Source organism: Rousettus aegyptiacus, unplaced genomic scaffold, assembly GCF_014176215.1.
Source record: "Rousettus aegyptiacus isolate mRouAeg1 unplaced genomic scaffold, mRouAeg1.p scaffold_m13_p_4, whole genome shotgun sequence".
Classification (NCBI taxonomy): domain Eukaryota; kingdom Metazoa; phylum Chordata; class Mammalia; order Chiroptera; family Pteropodidae; genus Rousettus; species Rousettus aegyptiacus.
Genome location: NW_023416307.1, coordinates 89767235 through 89786321, shown reverse-complemented (window position 1 = coordinate 89786321; position 19087 = coordinate 89767235). Strand labels below are relative to the sequence as shown.

The 19087-nt window shown below is 32.3% G+C and overlaps 1 protein-coding gene across 5 annotated transcripts in view; it reads left to right on the top strand.

Annotated features, from left to right (window-relative positions):
• The window catches only part of RNF13 (ring finger protein 13), a 137862-nt gene that overhangs the window by 88724 nt on the left and 30051 nt on the right, over window positions 1–19087 (top strand). For all 5 annotated transcript variants that reach the window (XM_016156467.2, XM_016156464.2, XM_036219781.1 and 2 more), the window contains 3 exons: window positions 1843–1933; window positions 7153–7258; window positions 14342–14435. In XM_016156467.2, the coding sequence (XP_016011953.1) occupies window positions 1843–1933; window positions 7153–7258; window positions 14342–14435 (291 nt within the window). The remainder of the gene's footprint in view (window positions 1–1842; window positions 1934–7152; window positions 7259–14341; window positions 14436–19087) is intronic.

Genomic DNA, 19087 nt, shown 5'->3' with positions numbered 1-19087 from the left:
AAATAGTGACAAGTGCTATGAAGAAAAGCATGTTATGCTAAAAGGATGTAGAGTGACAGGAATGAGGAAGGGTGGCTATTTTAGATAGGGTGGTCAGAGAAGATTTCTGTGTATGAGGTGGTAACAGTTAAGCATGGATCTAAAGTGAGAGGCTGAGCTGCGCAGATTTCTGGTGGGGAGAACAGCAAACAGATGGAAAGGCTCAAAAATAAAGCATGCTTGGTGTTTCTAAGTGTGGCAGTGGCTAGAGTAGAGTGAGCAAAGGACAGAGAGAGTGGCAAGGGATGAAATTAGAGAGGGAGCCAGGGGCCAGATTATGTTGGTTCTGTAGGACTTTAGAATTTGTTCTACATGGGTTTTCAACAGAGGTGTGAGGTGATCTGACTTATAGTTTAAAAAGATCACTATATTTTAAAAGGATCTATTCTTTTGGAGAATGTGAAAGATGGGCAAGAGTGCCAACAGAGACCTGTTAGAACATTGCTGTAGCAGTCAGGTAAGAGGTAATGGTGATTTAGAGCATTAGCAGTGACTGTGTTGAGAAATGATAGAATTATGGGTCTCTTTTGAACTTGATAGGATTTGATATAAGGAATAAAGGAAAGGAAAGGTGGGTAGTCAAGGATGACTCCAAGATGTTTAGCTTGAGAAACTAGGTGAATAGTCATGCAATTTACAGAGATGAGAAAGATTAGGAGTAGAGCTGATTGAGAGAATAGAGAGATTTGAGATTTCAGTTTGAGAAATGTTAAATTTGAGACATTCGTTAGCAATAAGGTGGAGATAATCAAACAGGCAATTAGATATATGAATCTGGAGAGATTGGACTGGCCACTTAAATTATAATTTGTTTATGATATCATGATAGTACTGTTTAGCAGTTTATACTTCATAGAGTGGTTTTCTAGATCAGAATTAAAATTCAGTGTTTTAAAAAATATTTTGTGAATTAGAGCATATTTGGTTTTGTTTTCAGTAGATAAATAACGTTGTAGAGACTCCAGTATGGCTATTCATGTTTGTATACATTATTTTCCCCCTTCTAATCTTCTGACAAAAGTGAGGAGCTTTTTATATCTCTTTAGCTATCAAAGTCAAAGAAGTTATGTTACTTCCAATGACTATAACCCCAAACTTCTCCTTGAGTTTATCAGAGTATCTTCAAGAAAGAATAAAACACGCATTTTACAAAGGGTATATAGTTCCAAGTTTTAATTATCAAATAAATTAAAATTTAAACAGTGTGATGTAGAAAGATCTGTTAGGAAGATAGAAATATCTTCTTACAATATATGATAATATCAATATTTCTGCATCTATTACAAATGATGAGGTAGATTTTTATTGATATAACAAGATATCTGAGGTGTATCATTGAGTGGGGAAAAAAGTTTATACTCTTTTCCATTACTGTATGATCCACTTGATATAAAAAATAAAATTTTTATTGGCCTCATTGATAAAGTACTCTACCAAGATTTCCAAGAATTTAAAACATTGAAACTTGTTTCTATAAGGATTAAAGAAAAACACATTGTATTGTACAAAACCAGTACAATGAAATCCAATTCTGATTATTCAGTGGGAATAAATCTATGACTGAGTTTGAACATGTGTGAAAAGAAAAGGGAAAGGTTTTCTGTTTCCTATTTTTGCCATTTTCCCTATTTAGTGTTGATATTTGATAATAGTATAAATCTGTAATTGGGAAAATCGACCAGTACACAATTTGAGTTTATTGTAATTATTTGCAGTTGCATTTGTTGCTATTATGAAGAAAGTTAAGTTAATTGTACATTAAGTATAGGCTTTTACGAATAATTTTATTATTATTTTATTTAGTTGATGTGCTAAAGAAAATTGACATACCATCTGTCTTTATTGGTGAATCATCAGCTAATTCCCTGAAGGATGAGTTCATATATGAAAAAGGGTAAGTAATAGGTATGAAAAATAACCATATAGATTGAATTACTAATTAGTTGTAATCAAGGTTATGTTTTAGAATGAATTCTATTGTTCTAAATGATTTCTTGTCATTATTATTTTTAAGACTTACAGTATTGTACTATTTTCTCTATGTATTACATATCGAAAATATATTCACACTAGAGAGCTAAAGGCACCATGTTACAAAAAAGATAATAAAACTTTATAGTTTAATCAAAATATTGGCATTTAGAAAGAAACGATTTATATTTATATAACACTTTTCATTAAGATACGTTTGTATTTTATTTAAAAAATGTGTTATTTTATAAACACAGAATCCAAAACACAGTGTATTGAGTAACTTTTACAGAGAAAAAAATTTGTTTACAAGTTTTAAAAGTTTGATTTATAATAAAAACTTCTATATGGAATTTCTCCCCAAAATCTCATTATCAAGGTAACATAGACTAAAAAATAACTTAAGGCATAGCTGTCTCATCTAATATAGAAAATACTGCAGTCAACACTTCATAGCTTCTTCCATGACATAAATCTTCAAAACATAGTGGGCGGGAACAAACTTTTGATGAAGAGAAACAATAACAATATTAATAATAAAAGCAGTAATATTTATTGAGTATTTAGCAAGTGCCAGGCACTCATCAAACCAAGAGTTATATTTCTTATCCATTTAATTCTCACAACAACACTCTAGAGGTAATTATAATCTCTTATTATCTAGATTTGCCGAGAGAGAAAACTAGCAAAATAAAATCTAATTCTGATTATTCAGTGGGAATAAATCTATGAATGTTTGAGTTTGAACATGTATAAAAAGGGGAAAAGTTTTCTGTTTCCTGTTTTTGCCATTTTCCCTATTCAGTTTTGATATTTGAAATACTGTTCACATATATGCCCAGAACATCTTTATTACATTAGGGACTTAATTTTGGATGTTGTATTAAAAGTAGTTAATCAAGATGCTATTTTGTCAGCCATTTTTGTATAATTAATAGAGTGGGAACTAATATTTGCTTTTACCTCAATATTGTTCTCTCATTAGAAAAATTCTGTATATTTTAATATATTTTTAAAGTCTTTTTGTTTTTAATTATAAAATCATACATTTTAAAATTAAAAAGCAATACATGTTGGTAAAATATGGAACAGTTCAGAAATATAAAACATTTAAATGAAAGTTTCTGTGATGCTATTCTCTAACAATAGCTACTATTTTAGGAAAGGTTTTAATTTTTTCCCCATATTGATACATTAATTAGTGATAATGTACTCATAAAAAAGAAACATAAAATACATAATATTTTGTAACATTTTTTATTTACTTTAATATTTAGTCCCTTTGCATATTAATACAAGCCCACAAATTTCCTTATCCCAAGTCTTGGGTCAGATGTATTATGGAATTGAAAATTTTTCAGATTTTTAAAGTCAGGTAACATTCCAAATAGGATTTGAGGGAGCATCCCATAATCAAACAAATTATATATATCTACAGTGAATGTATGAGTATTTTTATCATGTCGGTTCAGTTCAGATTGACTATCAGATGAATTGCAAACTTTATTTTAAAAGCTTTGTAGGTTTCTGAATTGTGCATAAGGGACCGTAAACCTGTACATACAGATCTGCCTCATACATTTGCCAGTTGGCTGGCGGCCTACCTACTGACCTACATTACCTACCTACCTGCCCACTCATTAATTTATTCTACTTTTTGTTATGGAAACATTTAAACATTTAAAAGTAAAGAGCTAAGCATAATGAATTTTATCATTCAGTTTCAAAATTATTAACTCATAGCCAATTTTATTTGGACTATCTCTAGCTCCTTTTCACCTCCCTTTCTTCCACACAACATGATTATTTTGAAGCAAGTCCCAGATATCCCATCATTTCAACTATAAATGATCTCAGAATATATCACTAGAAGATAAGATTATATATAAAAACATAGCCGTATTATTATACCTTTTTAAAAAAGTAAACGTTAATTCAATATCAAAACGTATTTGTTTTCAGATTTTCCCAACTGTCTGCAATTCTTTTTTTTTTAAAATATTTCAAATACTATCTATATATTGCAATGTTTCTTATGTCTTAAGTTTCTTTTAATTTGTCCTGTAAAATTTTACCACATTCTGGACTTTTCTGATTGAATCCTTGGGGATATAGTCTAGAATATTCCTTTGTTACTTATTTTCCCTTAAGTCGCTAATTAGAGCTCAAGGTTTATTCTAATTCAACTGTTATTGGAAGGCCAGGAGGATAAGTAAAGCAAGTATACTTTATGTTAGCAATCATTGATCATTGCCTCCTCTTCTTCCTCCCCCTCTCTCCTGATCCCCTCTTTCCTTCTCTCATCCCTTTTTCTCCTGCCTACCTTTCCCCCCTTCTTCATTTTTTCATGGAGCTATTTTCTTTTTTGAAAGTGAAGAGCTAGAATAAATAATCCTTCAAGTTCTTTTCAACTGTAGACTCTCCATTTTCTTTCCCATGTTTAGGGACTCTAGTTTTTCATATTTTGTGCCTAGCACCAGGTACAGTGACTGCATCAAGGAGATAATAAGTAAATGGTGATGAAATTAAACTGCTATTGTGCTGCCTCAGGATTCTTCAAAAGACAGAGCGTTGTGCTGGCAGCAAAACAAGATTTGCCACAAATAAAGACACAGGTTGAGAAATGGGCCTTTCTAGTAAATGGTGTAGGATATTTGGTAAGGTAACTGACAGCTTTGTCTGAAAGGGGCAAGTTCAGGCAAGTAAGTTTAGGCATAGGCACCCAGTTTGAAATTAGTCCTGGAGTTCATAGAAAGTAGAATAAAACACTATTTCCCAGGTTGTTTATGGCTCTACCTCAGTGATCAAATCTTAGCTGCAGAGCTCATGTGGTATACTGTATTTTGGGGTGGACATGTATGTAGTGCAGTAAGATACTTAGTAAAGCTGTTTGAATAGCTCCTTTTTCAAATACAAATTGATCTGGGATTAGGACAGCGATGAATCTGCAGGTTCAGTTGTGAGAGTCTGGACAGACAGAGGAAATAGAAATAAAACTAGAGAACTGGTATTCTGTTATAATTCTCCACCCTGTATCATCACTGTCACCCCTCCCACCATTAGCAATTCGGTTAAAAAAAAAGCAATACATTGAATGTACATTTGGATTTTGGTTTCAGATGCTTAAAACCTTCTATCAGTTGTAGACCCTTTAAAAATCTTCACAGTAAACTAAAATGATTTGAGATACAATGGGCAGCAATTAATAGGACATGTAGAAAACATTAGATTTAGAACCCAGGCCTATGAATTCTAACATGCTTACTAGATAATTGTGGAATTGATTCTATTTCTTTTGTTACACACACACGATAAGTTTCCAATAAAGTCTCTAATTTCTAGTTCACTGGGCCTTCCTGCTTTGTTTTTAGCTTACTTCTCCTCACCTAGCAGTTTTATTTATTTCTGAGCAGTTCTCGGACTTGTCTCAGGAAAAATAACACTTGCCGCAGTGTTTATTTGTATATCTCATTCAGGCCAAATGTATCTTAGGAATTCTTTAACTTTAAAGGAGAAGAACAAACAATATAAGAGTTGTAAGCTTTCCTGTTGCTGAGATATTTAGGTGCTACATGGGTTGAATTTAGAATACTCAGTAGACTGGTTTCTAAACCCTAACAATGTTAATGTACAGCAGGTTGGCAGGCTGGTGCAGGGAGGTTGCTGAGGATCAGCATCTCATGGAAAGGCTCTTCCACTTAAAAGCAAGGCCTCTTTTGCTGTATCTCAGCCCCGACTGGGAGTGGTCTCAGAGAGTTTGTGGCAAGAACAAGAGTGTTATTTGCCAAGCTAACCGCATGCTGAGAGAAGGCACTAAACAGAGCAGTCTAGGCCCTGCGTTTCTCTTTTTACGCTGATGATGTATCAGTCACTTTAAAATCTTATGTAAAGACACAAAAATACATGTAATTTTCTATCACCCCCAATTCTTCTTGAAAGTGATTGAAGTAAAAAGCTACTTTTATTCTAGCAATTTTAGCAGGTTTTTGGAGAATATAATTTAAATAAACTGGGGAGAAATTCCTGGTATTAACTTTTTGTTTGTTTTGTTTCTGGTGAAGGTTGATATAATTCCTTGGATGTGAATAATAAATGATGGCATGAAAACTTAAAAATTGCTTTAAAATAGAAATAATTTGCATTCATGTTATTTTTTCTTAAGTACTATGATATCCTGGGCATCCTTATTTGGGAAAAGGAGTCACCCTATTGTTATTTTCATTTATAAAATTGAGAATTTTTGTTTTGCATTTAACCTTTGTATTATGGAGTACCTGGCTTCCCTACCTAAAAAAAATAATAACTCAGCAGTGGTTAACAAAGTAGTGTTGCTAGCACCATACTAGTCATGTAGCACAGTAGTACAATGGAGAAATCAGTCATATTACTTACCAGTTTACAGAACCTTCCCTAGATTGAAGATATTTTCTAATGAAGGATTTTGCTGCCATGTAAAATTTGCTCACGCAACACAGAGTGTGCCTATTTTGATCGCAGTTAAGCAATGAGAAGATGGAGAATAGGGAGGAAGCTACAATTCCTGTAAATTCCTTTACCAGTTTTCCATTTCATTTCTCAAAGAATATAGCATACGGGGGCTGTGTCTTTTGTATCTGGTATAGCAAGTTCATGTAAAGAATGGGAAGAGGGAATATATTTTCATCAATGGTGGCTCTAGAGTTTTTCTGTAGGAGGAACTGATGAAAAGTAATTTGGTTGTGGTGGAAGTTCTTGTTTACATACTACCCAAGGTATTGCCATTTTTTAAATGTCAATTTTGCATGTAAAATATGCATACTTTTGCCCTGGTTGCTAAATTCAGTAAATAACATGTTTCCAGGATGGACATAGTAAGTATTGATTGGCTGATTTTCTCTACCTAGTCTAGAAGCTTCTTTTAATTGTATAGGCAAATTATTTTGACAAATATGTAAAATAGACTTAAAATTGGAAAAAATTATCCCTTAAGTTATTGGAAATCATATATTAGAAAATGAGATGTGTCTCATGGATTGAATTATAATGTCTAAATTCTTTTTTTTTTTTTTTAAAAACTTTTTTGTTTTTGATTAGCATCATAATATGGTAGCTCTTAATATTTCCCATTTTATTAAGCATTTATTAATCTTTGTTTTCTTCCAGGGGCCATGTTATCTTAGTTCCAGAATTTAGTCTACCGCTGGAGTACTACCTAATCCCCTTCCTCATAATAGTTGGCATCTGTCTCATCTTGATAGTCATTTTCATGGTAGGTAAATTAATTTTAAATACTTAACAAAATAGTGTACATAGCTCTAAAGTAGTGATCCCCAACCTTTTGGTACCAGGGACCAGTGCTCCTATGAGAATCTTATTAGCCTAATAGTCTGAGGTGGAGCTGAGGTGGTGATGCTAGCGCTGGGGAGTAACTACACATACAGATCCAGCCTCACTCACTTGCTCACCACTCACCTGTTGTGCGGCCCCGTTCCTAGCAGGCCACAGACTGGTTGGTATTGGTCTGTGGCTCCAGGGATAGGGGTCCTTTGCTCTAAAAAACATCATATTGAGTGAGAGAAGTTTTACATAAAAGAGTATTCTATGAGTCCCTTTATATGACAGCTTTTGGAAAAGGCAAAATAGTCTGGACAAAAAAAAAAAAATCAGAACAGTGATTGTTTCTGGGTGCCTAAGGAGGAGTGAGGCGTTTATTAAGAAGAATATAAGAGAACTTTTGGCGGTTTGAGTCATGTTACTTATCTTAAGAGAAGTTTGGGTTGTACTAATGTCAGAATCATCAAATTGTATACTTAAATTTTATTTACTTCATTGTATTTAAATTTTACCTAAGGAGAAAACATAATTAAAAAAATTAAACTCTAAGTAATGATATGCATGTGAAGTATTTGGGGAAAGTATACTTGTTCCTGCAACTTACTTTGTAAAAAATTAAGAGGAAAAAAATATATCGATGGGTAGTGGGATGGATAGATATGTGATAAACAGTACAGTAAAATGTTAATTGTAGAATCTTGGTAGTGGATATGTGAATATTTTAAAATTCTTTAACTTTTCTCTATTTTTAAAATTTTTTTATATTAAAATGTAAGTTAAAAAGAAATAGTATGAAGGCTCGAAGTTAAGGGGAGTGACGCATTATTTCTCCAAAATAGTGGTTACAAAAGTATGGTCCCAGGACTCTTAGTGGAACTGTGAGGTCAAAATTATATTTACATAATAATAGTAAGATATTATCTGCCTTTATCGCTGTCATTCTCTCAGGGTTTATAATGGAGGTTTCTAGAAACTATTTGGTATATGCTAAACAAATTAAGGGCAGAAGCAGATATGAGACTCTCTCTGTATTCTGTTAAGGTAGCTATTAAGAGAATTGCAAAGATATAAAAAAATTTTACTGTTCTCACTTTTTTGTATATTTTAATAAAGAATATTTCTATCACATACAATGAGTTTATTATCTTATTGAATTTACAGATTAATTTAAATATTAAATGCCACTTTTGAAATGTTCAGTCTTCTGTGATGCCGTGGTGTTTGTTTTTATTTATTTAGGTATTTCACATCTGTCAGTTTAGTTTTTTTTCCTGAAATCATTTTGCAAATCTTTTGTTAGACTTTTGAAATTGCATTTTCTAATTGGTTGTTACTAGGCATAAGAACATTATTGATTTTTTTACAATAAACTTGGTTTTGTAATAACATTAAGATTTACAGAAAAATTGCAAAGAGAGTTCCTGTACATTTCTCACCTAGCTTCCCCATTGTTAACATTTTGCGTTACCATGGTACATTTGTCAAAAGTAAGAAACTGACATTGGTACATTACCAGTAACTAAACCCCAGACTTTGTTTGGATTTCACCAGTTTTTCCATTAATGTACCCCATTCCAGGGTACCCCATTATATTTAGTTATGTCTTCCTAGTCTCCTCTGATCTACGGCAGTTTCTCAGTCTTATTTTTCGTATCTGTAAACTTGCTGAATGAATTCTCTTATTCTGATAATTTGAATTTGTTGATTCTCTTGGGTTTTCAGTGTAGAAGCAAGGAAGTATATAAAGTTAGAACAACAAACAAACCAAAAATACCCTTGGCAAACAGGGAATAGAAGTAAATACAGTTAAGCTAATAAAGATTATTGACTAAAAACTTAAATATCATTAAATGGTAAATTTTTAGAAGCCTTCCCTTGAAAGTCAGGAACAAAAAAACGGATGTAGCTAACACAATGTAGCTTCTACTAGCATTGTGTTATATTTTCTGGTAAAACAAAAAAAGGCGGTACAAGGATTAGAAATAAGGACACCAAAATTTTATTTGCTCTTTTTTTTTTTTTTTAAATAATGAATGGATGCTGAATTTTGTCTTTCTTCTATCTGTTGTAATGGTCATTGGTTTTTCTTCTATTCTTATGTTGGATTACATTAATTTGTTTTATAAGCTTAAAAATTCTTATGTTTTGGGGATGAACTCTATTTGTGATTATTGTGTATAAATTTTGTCTTTTTATTTTGGATTATTCAGACTTCTGATATGGGTCAGTTTTACACTTGGACATAGATGCAAAAATCGTAAATAAAATATTAGCAATCTGAATATCCAGGTAAGAGAAAGTTGGTTTTATGGAGCTAGAATGATCTTGACATCAGAATTAGACAATCCCCTGAGTACTCTTGGTAGGAATGTTAAATGGAGCAGCCACTATGGCAATTCTTCAAAAATTTAAACATGAATTACCATATAATCTAGCATTTCTCATTCTGGGTATATACCCAAAAGAATTGAAAGCAGGGAGTCGATACTAGGTTCATAGCAGCACTATTTGCAGCAGTCAAAGGTGGAAGCACTCCAATGATCTATCATTGGATGAATAGATAAACAAAATGTGATGTATGTGCATACAATAAAATGTTATTTAGCCTTAAAAAGGAAGGACGTTGTGACATATGCTGCAACATAGATGAATCTTGAGGACATTATACTAAATGAATAAGCCAGTCACAAATAATGATTCTATTTATATGTGGTATCTAGAGTAGTCAGATTCAGAGACAGAAAGTAGAATGGTAGTTGTAGGTGGCTGAAGGTGGGGGAGAATGGGCAATTATTGTTTAATGGGTACAGAGTTTCAGTTTTGCAATATGAAAAGAGTTCTATGGTTGATGGTGATGATATCACAACATTTGCATGTATTTAGTGCCACAGAACTGTACATTTAACATAAAAATAACTAGACAAGGTAAAAACTAGCCCCATGAAATTGAAGCTTCCCCTTATTTTCTATTTTCTAAGATAGTTTTTTATAAAATTGGAATTATCTATTACTTGACTTTGGTGAAGGTTGTCTATAAAATCATGTAGGTCTGCTGACTTATTTCATAGTTACCTGGACATTCAGATGATTGTCTACTTCATATTACATTATATTGTTTAAGAAGTTGACATAAAATGATTTTTAATATTTATATATATAACAATGTAAAGAGAATTTCTACTATATATGGAATGAATTCTCTCTCTCTTTTTTTGAATTCTCTTTATTCATATCCATCTGTGCCTTACACAGTGCTATCAGAAGTTTACCTGTTTTTACTTTCGAAGGAGTAGATTTTGAGGTTTTCTTCTCCTTTTATTCAACAAATATTTATTCTGTACCTGGGATGAACTAGGCACTACTCTAGGGTCTGAAGATTCATCATTGAATAAAATAGGTAAAAATCCCTGATGTCAAACAGTTTACATCTAATGCAACTTATATTCTAAAGTCTTCACTTTCGTTTTTATCTATCATGAATATCCGCTCTTAGCATAATTGTTTCTTTTACTCTGTTCAGATATATTGTTTTTCTTTTTCTATCTTGTTCAGCTGAATGCTTAATTAAATTTTTTCTTTCTAGATATACATTTAGGTTATAAATTTTAACAATCACTAGCTGTTACTCATAAATTTTCATGTAGAATATTTTTATTTGGTGTAAGTAAAATTTTTTTTCATTCTTTTATATATATGTTTCCTTACCACTCTTGATGTCTCTATCCATATAGAAGGGGGACTCAATTACTATAACTCCTAGCCCTTCCCTACTTACCCCTTCACTCACTTGATCTTAGGGGAGATGGAGTGTCTTATCTGTGTGGTACATTTGGGAAGAATAAATTATGGCATGTTTGACCCAGCTCTGCCCTTCTCCTGGGACCAGCCTTTCTTCAGCTCTAGAACTGGTACTGCAGTTTTGGGGGAAGGTGAAGGGAAGACCTATTCCATTCCAGAGTTGTCTTTGTCTATATCTGATTGGGTAAGGCAAACTAATTCTGTGGTTCAGTAACAAGTTCTGTTTCTTTCTTCACTGAGTTAGGTACTCCACTTGTCTCCATCTGCCAATTCACCATCTATTTCTCGAGTTATTTAGTATACAGGTGGCAAAGCATGCCTCTTATAAGAGTTCCTCAAACATTGAAATATCCATTATGATTTCTTTTGTGACTTGTGAAGTATTAAAAAAATTTTTAATGTTAAAAATGTATATTTTGTTTCGTATCGTTATTCCTATTTCTAATTCAATTGTATTGTGGTCATTATATGTTATGGATTATTTTGTTATTTCCAAAGACTTGGTTTTTGTTTATATTTTTCAATTATACCCCATGTGTGTAAAAAGAATTGTGGCGTGCAATGTCCATATATGTCCACTTATTTGAGCCTGTGCATTTGTTTTTGTTTTGCCTGTTTTTTTTTTTTTACTATGTTTAAAACAGCTTTATTGAAATATTCACATAACATAAAATTGACCTATTTAAAGTATACACTTCAGTGGGTTTTGGTATATTTATAGAATTGTGCAGTCATCACAATTGTTTATGGTTTTTGGCACTCTTCTATTTTCTAAAGCAGTGCTATGCAATAGAACAATATTGTGAGCCACAATTTAATGTAATTTTGAATTTAAATTAAAAAGGTAAAAAGAAACAGGTGAGATTAATTTAAATACTATATTTAATCTAAATCTTAAACATATTTCAACAGTCAGTTAATATAATAATTGTAAAATATGTTTTACGTTCTTTTTGTACTTAGTTTTTGTAATCTGGTATGTATTTTATGCTTTCATAACAAATCTCAGTTAAGATTAGCCACATTTTAAATGCTCAGAGCCACATGTACCTGTTGGCTACCATGGTGGGCAGCATAGGTCTACAATCTTTAATTTTTTTGTCTGCTTGAGCTACAAATTACTGAGCTTGTAAACTTTTGCTCTCATAATTTTGGCATTTTCTACATGAAGTGTCCTGTTTAGCATTGTCATAACTATCTCCTAATGATGATTTTTGTTTTAAATTCTGTTTTACTTGATATACCATCACTTGTCATGGTATATCTTCATCCTTTTATTTTTTGCCTTTATTTTTATCTGAATGTATTCTTAAATTTTAATATTGTGTCTTGTAAATAGCTAATAGTTGGAATTTTTTCTTTATCCAAAATATATACTCTTAAAAAAAACTGATGAATTTAATCTATTTACACTTTTGTGATTACACATAAATTTAGACTAATTTCTGTTGCTTACTTTTTGTTTTTTTTTCTTCTATGCAAATTTGGGCTGCTCACCTTTTATTTATTCTCATTCTCTCTCAGTCACTGTCTTCTCTCTCCCCCACTAGTGTGAAAGCTTACATTGTGTTATTGTAATGGTCACTGCTAATTTTTTTAAAAAGCATTTATTGATGTATGATTAACATTTAATAAGCCGTACATATTTAATTATGCAATTTGGCAGGTTTTAACATATATATCTGTAAAACCACCACCACAATCAAGATAATGAAATATCAATTAGCTCAAAAGGTTTTCTCATGCTCCTTGGTAGTCCCTCTTTCTAACCCCTTCCAATTTCCCAATTTCCCCTTCATGTCCCACTCATCCCCATTGCTAGACTAGGCAACTACAGATCTGCTTTTTGCCACTATAGATTTTTTTCAACTTTATACATGGAAGCATCAGTTATGTACTCTATGTCTGCCTTCTTTCTCTCAGAATAAGTACTGTGAGATTCATATATGTTCATGTACATTGATTATTCATTTCTTTTTATTGCCAAGTTATATTCCACTATATGAATATATCAGTTTTGTATATCCATTTATCTGTTAAAAGACACTTAGATTGTTTTTAGTTTTTGGCTATTGCAAATACAGCTGACATGGACATTTTGTATACAAATTGTTGTTTGGATATATGCTTTCATTTCTATTGGGTAAATGCAGGTAGGAGTGGGATGGTTGGGTTATTTGGTAAATGTGTGTTTAAATTTGTAAGAAACCAACCACCAAACTGTTTTTCAACATGGCAGTACCATTTTATAATGTTAACCATTAGTGTATCAGAGTGCCAGTTTCTCCATTTCCTTGCCAATAGTTCATATAGTCTTTTTAATTTTAGCCATTCTAATAGGTGTATTGCGATAGTTGTAATTTGAATTTTTGTTTTCCTGTTGACTACTTTGTTGAACGTCTCTTCAGGTGCTTTTTTGTCATCTTTATATCTTCTGTGGTGAAGTATTTAGTCAAATATTTTGCCCATTTTTTTTTGTTTTGGTTTACTTGTTTTCTTGTTATTGAGTTTTGAGTTCTTTTTCTGTTCCAGATACAAATCCCTTATCAGATATGCAGTGTGCAAATATTTTTTTTCCCAGTCTGTTACTTTTCTTTTATCGTTTAACTGTCATTTGAGAAAGGAAATCCTTAACATTGATATAGTAAAATTTGTCAAAATTTTCTTTTATTGATATTACTTTTAGCATTTGATTCTAGCCCTGTGAGTTTCCTTTTCCTTCTTGCAAGCATAGTAATTTATAGTTAAAAAATCATTTGTATGTTACCCAGCATATCTGAATATTTGTAGTAGAGATGTTCTGTATTTCCTGCTAGAACTAAAAGTGCAGTGACTAATAAGTGTATGTTTGAAATTATTTTTTAGTCCATAACTTACAGATATTTCAACCTTCTCCTTCTTGACACAGTGGAGTCTTTGTAATCTGTAGTTTACAATTTGTATTTTTGCAAACAAACAGTTACATGTTATTTATAATGTTTCTGTCAGGGTAAATTAAAGATAATTTAGATCAATGAATAAAAATTCAAAAGATAATCTAATGGTATAATTAATCACTAATGTAATTTAATGCTTTAATAATATTGCCATTAAGATTCATTAAGTAAATAGAATTGATTTGCAGCAGTTATCCAGATACTTGAAAGATATTTGTTATTTTAATGGCATTTTCTGTTTGCATGTTTAATATATGATTCCTTTTTTTCCTTTTTCCTTTTAGATCACAAAATTTGTCCAGGATAGACATAGAGCTAGAAGAAACAGACTTCATAAAGATCAACTTAAGAAACTCCCTATACATAAATTCAAAAAAGGTAAGTGAATAATTATAGCTTATCAATAATTATTCTTGGTTCGTTTAAGAATACATGGTGATCATATTCTTAATACTACCTTTTGAAATCTTTGCCATGCACTATGCCTAACATTCAGTTCATAATTAATGCGTGAATGTGAGAGATGGTCTTTTGCTATGGTGTATCCCAGTAAAGGCAAGAAGGCTTCATGGTCTGCAGCAAATTTAAAAACAATAATGAAACTGTTCCAAATGCTTTTTATTATAATCGTGTACCAGCAATTCTAAACATAAGTGGATAAAATACTCCTTTGTGCTGGGGTGGTCTCCCACTGACCTCCCCACTCTCTCTCCCACCACACACCAATGTATTATTAACATTGCATTAACAAAACACATAGGTAGCTATTATGTGTCAGTATATTTTAAATGTATTATCTCATTTAATTTTTACATTTCTAAGAAATGGGTACTATAATGGATATTATAGATGAAGAATAGAGAGTCTGAAAGGCAAAAAATGTATGTCACACAGCTAGTACTGACAGAGATGGAGACGGGACTGGGTGTAGTACTCTAGCCAAAATTGTTTCTCCTACCTATGATTTAGTGAGCTTGTGGTGCAGGTACATTCTGTTAAATTTTTTTGGCTGGTAGTGCCCACACTTTTCAATTTCATATGTCAGTAAAAATATTGTTTTTTAATTCAGCAGAGAAAATGCATAGAGGATGAAAAGGAGAAATAGAGAAAAAGTCATTAAAACTTAGTTCTGCTAGTTTTATTTTCCAAGTAATAAAGTGTTTTAAAAACCTACCATTTACATTACAATAACCATTATTTTATGAAAAACATAAAATTTAACAATGAAAAATAGGAAAAATCATATGTTGAAAAATAAATACAGACAGTTAAAAATGCTCTGTACTGTCATCGTACGGTGAAGAGTACGTAAAAACTTTTTATAGACTAGAAGCAGTTTTAAGGACTGGCTTTGGGAATCACTTTTTTTAGGCTCCATTTTGTGTGTTTATTTGTGTTTCCTAAATCCAGAAAGAAAATGCGTAAAAAAAAAAAATAAAAAATAATGCTGATATTGTCCTAGGATAAAACGGGCATGCATAGTTGGTTCTTCCTCTGAGTAAGTCAAGTAGCCATTGTAGGAATTCGAACAGAGGCGAGATAAGATTTAAATTAAATATTAAAAGGATTTTTCTGTCCTCACTGTTAAGAATAGGGTATAGAGAGCTCAAGGGTATGAGCAGAGAGTCCAGCATAGACTATTGTGGTAATCAAAGTGAGATATAAATGCGGCTTGGGTAGGGTGGTTGGTAGCAATGGAGGAGGTGAAGAAATCTTAAAATCTGGATGTATTTGGAAGATGGAATACATTGGATTTACCGATGGACTGTATGTGGGGAGTGGAAACAATGATGAATCTAGAATTTTTGGTCTCAGCAAAGGAAGGATGGCATTGCCTTAAATAGAAATAAAGATGGTTAGTAAGTGGTGGAGCAGGTTTTGGAGGGAAATTAATTTTGTATATGTGGGATTTCAGATGTCTACTAGTCATTATAAATGAGTCTAGAGTTTAAGAGGGGGAGCTGAACTGGAATTATTGATATTAAGATGTGTTTAAGTCATGAGACTAGATGAGATTGACAAGAGAATGAGTATAGAAAGATATTCCAGCATTAAGTAAGAGGAAATGAGCAGTGAGACTGAGAAGGAGTAAGCAGTTATATAAGTGGAAAATCAGAAGAGAGTGGTTCACTGGAAACCAAGTGATGCAAATTTATCAAGGAGCAAGGAGTGATCACCTCTGTCAAATGGTCCTGATAGATAAGTAAGATGAGAGTGACAGTTGACTATTAGAGGTTATTGTTTATCTTGATGAGCAGTTTTGGCAAAGCAGTTTCAACAGGAAAACAAAAACTCAGTGGGAGAGGAAATACAACCATAATTGAAGGTGGAGATAGGAGAGGAGATGTTGGAGATTTAAGAACAGAAAGGTATAAAATATTATTCTAAGAGAGTAGGCAGGCACATGGACTAGGGAAACATAATATGATTGCTCGGCAGCTTAAACCTCCTTTTAGGGTTCATGGTTATAAACCAGTCAGCATAACTGATTTTTATCTGTTTGGCATCCTTACCATCCCTTTTTGAAAAGTGTGAAGTATAGCATGTATGCAGAAAAGTATGACATATATTTCTGGAACCATCCAGTTCAAGAAATAGAACATTACTGGTATTCCAGAAACTACCATGTCTTTTTCTAGATCATAATCGTTTTTTCCTCACTGGAAGCAAACACTATCCTAGCTTATGATAATCATTTCATTGCTTTTCTCTTAAGTTTTACCACCACATATGCATTCCAAAATAATAAGATCTAATTTTTTCTCATTTTAAATTGCATTTGCTCTTTTGTTACCTCTTTTAGCAACAATTAATCCACTTTATGGTACGTATATGTAGTTTAGGCACTTTCATTTCATTGTATAAATGTATTTATTCATTCATTTTACTATTAATAGTTGTCTGTTTTGATTTGTTTTCAGTTTAGAGCCATTACTGACACACTTTTAAGGACATTTCTATAACATATTTTGGTTTATATGAGCATGTATTTCTTTAGGTTATATTCCTAGAAGTATATTAGCTGAACCATGGGATATGCTTATCTTCAATTTTATTGGAAAATGCACAATCACTTCCAAAGTAATGATGGTACCAATTTATAATCCCACCAACAGTGTATAGTAGTTCCTGTTGTCCCACAACAAAATATTTACCAACATTTTGTAATGACTCTTAAATTTTAGTCAATCTGATTGGTTTATAAAGATATGATTTTAATTTACATTTCTCTTCTTACCAGTGAGGTTAAGTACCTGTTTATATTTTCATTTACCAGTTAGGCTTTCATGTTTATGAAGTACCTTCATGTTGTTTTTCTGTAGGGTTGTCCCTTGCTCCCTTTTTCATATATAGGGAAGAATTCTTTATATGTTCTCACAACCCCTGCCCTAGAGTTGCAGTATATGGAGAATCAGTCTATCACTAATTTTATGTGTTTTAACTCTCCTAGTTCATGTCTTTGTTCCCTACAGAATTAAAATTCTTATCTTTTATGGTAGTGTTTCTGCACATTTTAAAATAACTTCTTCCTACCCTAAGATCATATAAACATTATATTATCTTCTGAGAGCTTTAGTTTTGCCTTTCATATTTGGGTATTTAATCCTCCTGAATTGATTCTGTAAAATAGGAGTCCAATTTAAGTTGTTTCCAATTTGATATTTTATATAAGGATATCCAGTTATTTCAGAGCTAATTATTAAAAATATAATGTTCTGTAGTGTCACTTATGGCATAAATCAATTATTCATGTATGTGTAGATTTATTTCTGGACTTTTCTTAGTATTTTTGTTTATCCTGATATCAATATCATACTGTCTCAGTTACTATAAGTTTATGGTAATTCTTGATATCTGTTAGAGTTATTCCTCCCTCCTTTTTTATCAAGTTTTTAAAGTTGTTCTTGATATTTGGCATTTCCATGTAAATTTATAATCAGCTTGTCAAGGTCACATATATACATAACTATTATATTTTTTGTAGTAAAATATACTTACCATAAAATTGACTATTTTAACCAATTTTAAGTGTGCAGTTCAGTAACATTAAGTACATTCGCACTGTTGTACAGTCGTCATCACCACCATTCACCTCCAGGTCTTTTTCATCATGCCAAACTGAAACTCTGTACTCAGTAAACAATAACTCCCCATCTCCCCTTCCTGCCAGCTCATGGCAACAGCCATTCTACTTTCTGTCCCTGAATTTGACTACTCTAGGTACCTCGTAGCTTGTTTCACTTAGCGTAATGACTCCAGGGTTCATCCATGTTATATTGTGTGTCAGAATTTGCTTCCTTTTCAAGGCTGAATAATGTTCATAATACTCTGCATATATGCCACGTATTGTTTGGACACTTGGGTTGCTTTTATCTTTTGGCTATTGTAAATAATGCCGCTGTGAACATGGGTGTACAAATATCTGTTCCAGTTTTTCCATTCACTTCTTTTGGGTATATACCCAAAAGTGGAATTGCCGGATCATATGGCAATTTTCTTTTTAATTTTGAGGAATGCCATACCATTTTCCGTAGTGGCTACATCACTGTACATTTCACCAGCAGAGCACAAGGGTTCCAATTTTTCTGCATCCTTGCCAACACTTTCCATTTCCTCCCTCCCTCTTTTCTTTTTTCTTTTCTTTTCTTTTCTTTTGTCTTTTCTTTTTTCTTTTCTCTTTTCTTTTCTTCATTTTTATTTTCTTTCTTTCTTTTCTTTCTTACTGGCAATCCTCTTCCTCTCTCTCTCTCTCCAAATTTCCAGATAGGGTGACAGTCACAGGTTCTGGGTGGACATGAATTTTTAGTGATGACTAGTCAACCCATTGCCCTATCAGTTTTGCTCTCTCAGTTCCTATGTATGTATGTATATAGAATTTTTCACCTAAATAGTTTGAGAGTAAATTGCATACTTCATGGTCCTTTATCTCTAAATAGTTTCATGTGTATTTCTTAAGAATAAGAAGGTTCTTTTACTGGACTGCACTGAAGTCACCAACTTTAGGAAATTTGTTGATGGACTTTTAATCC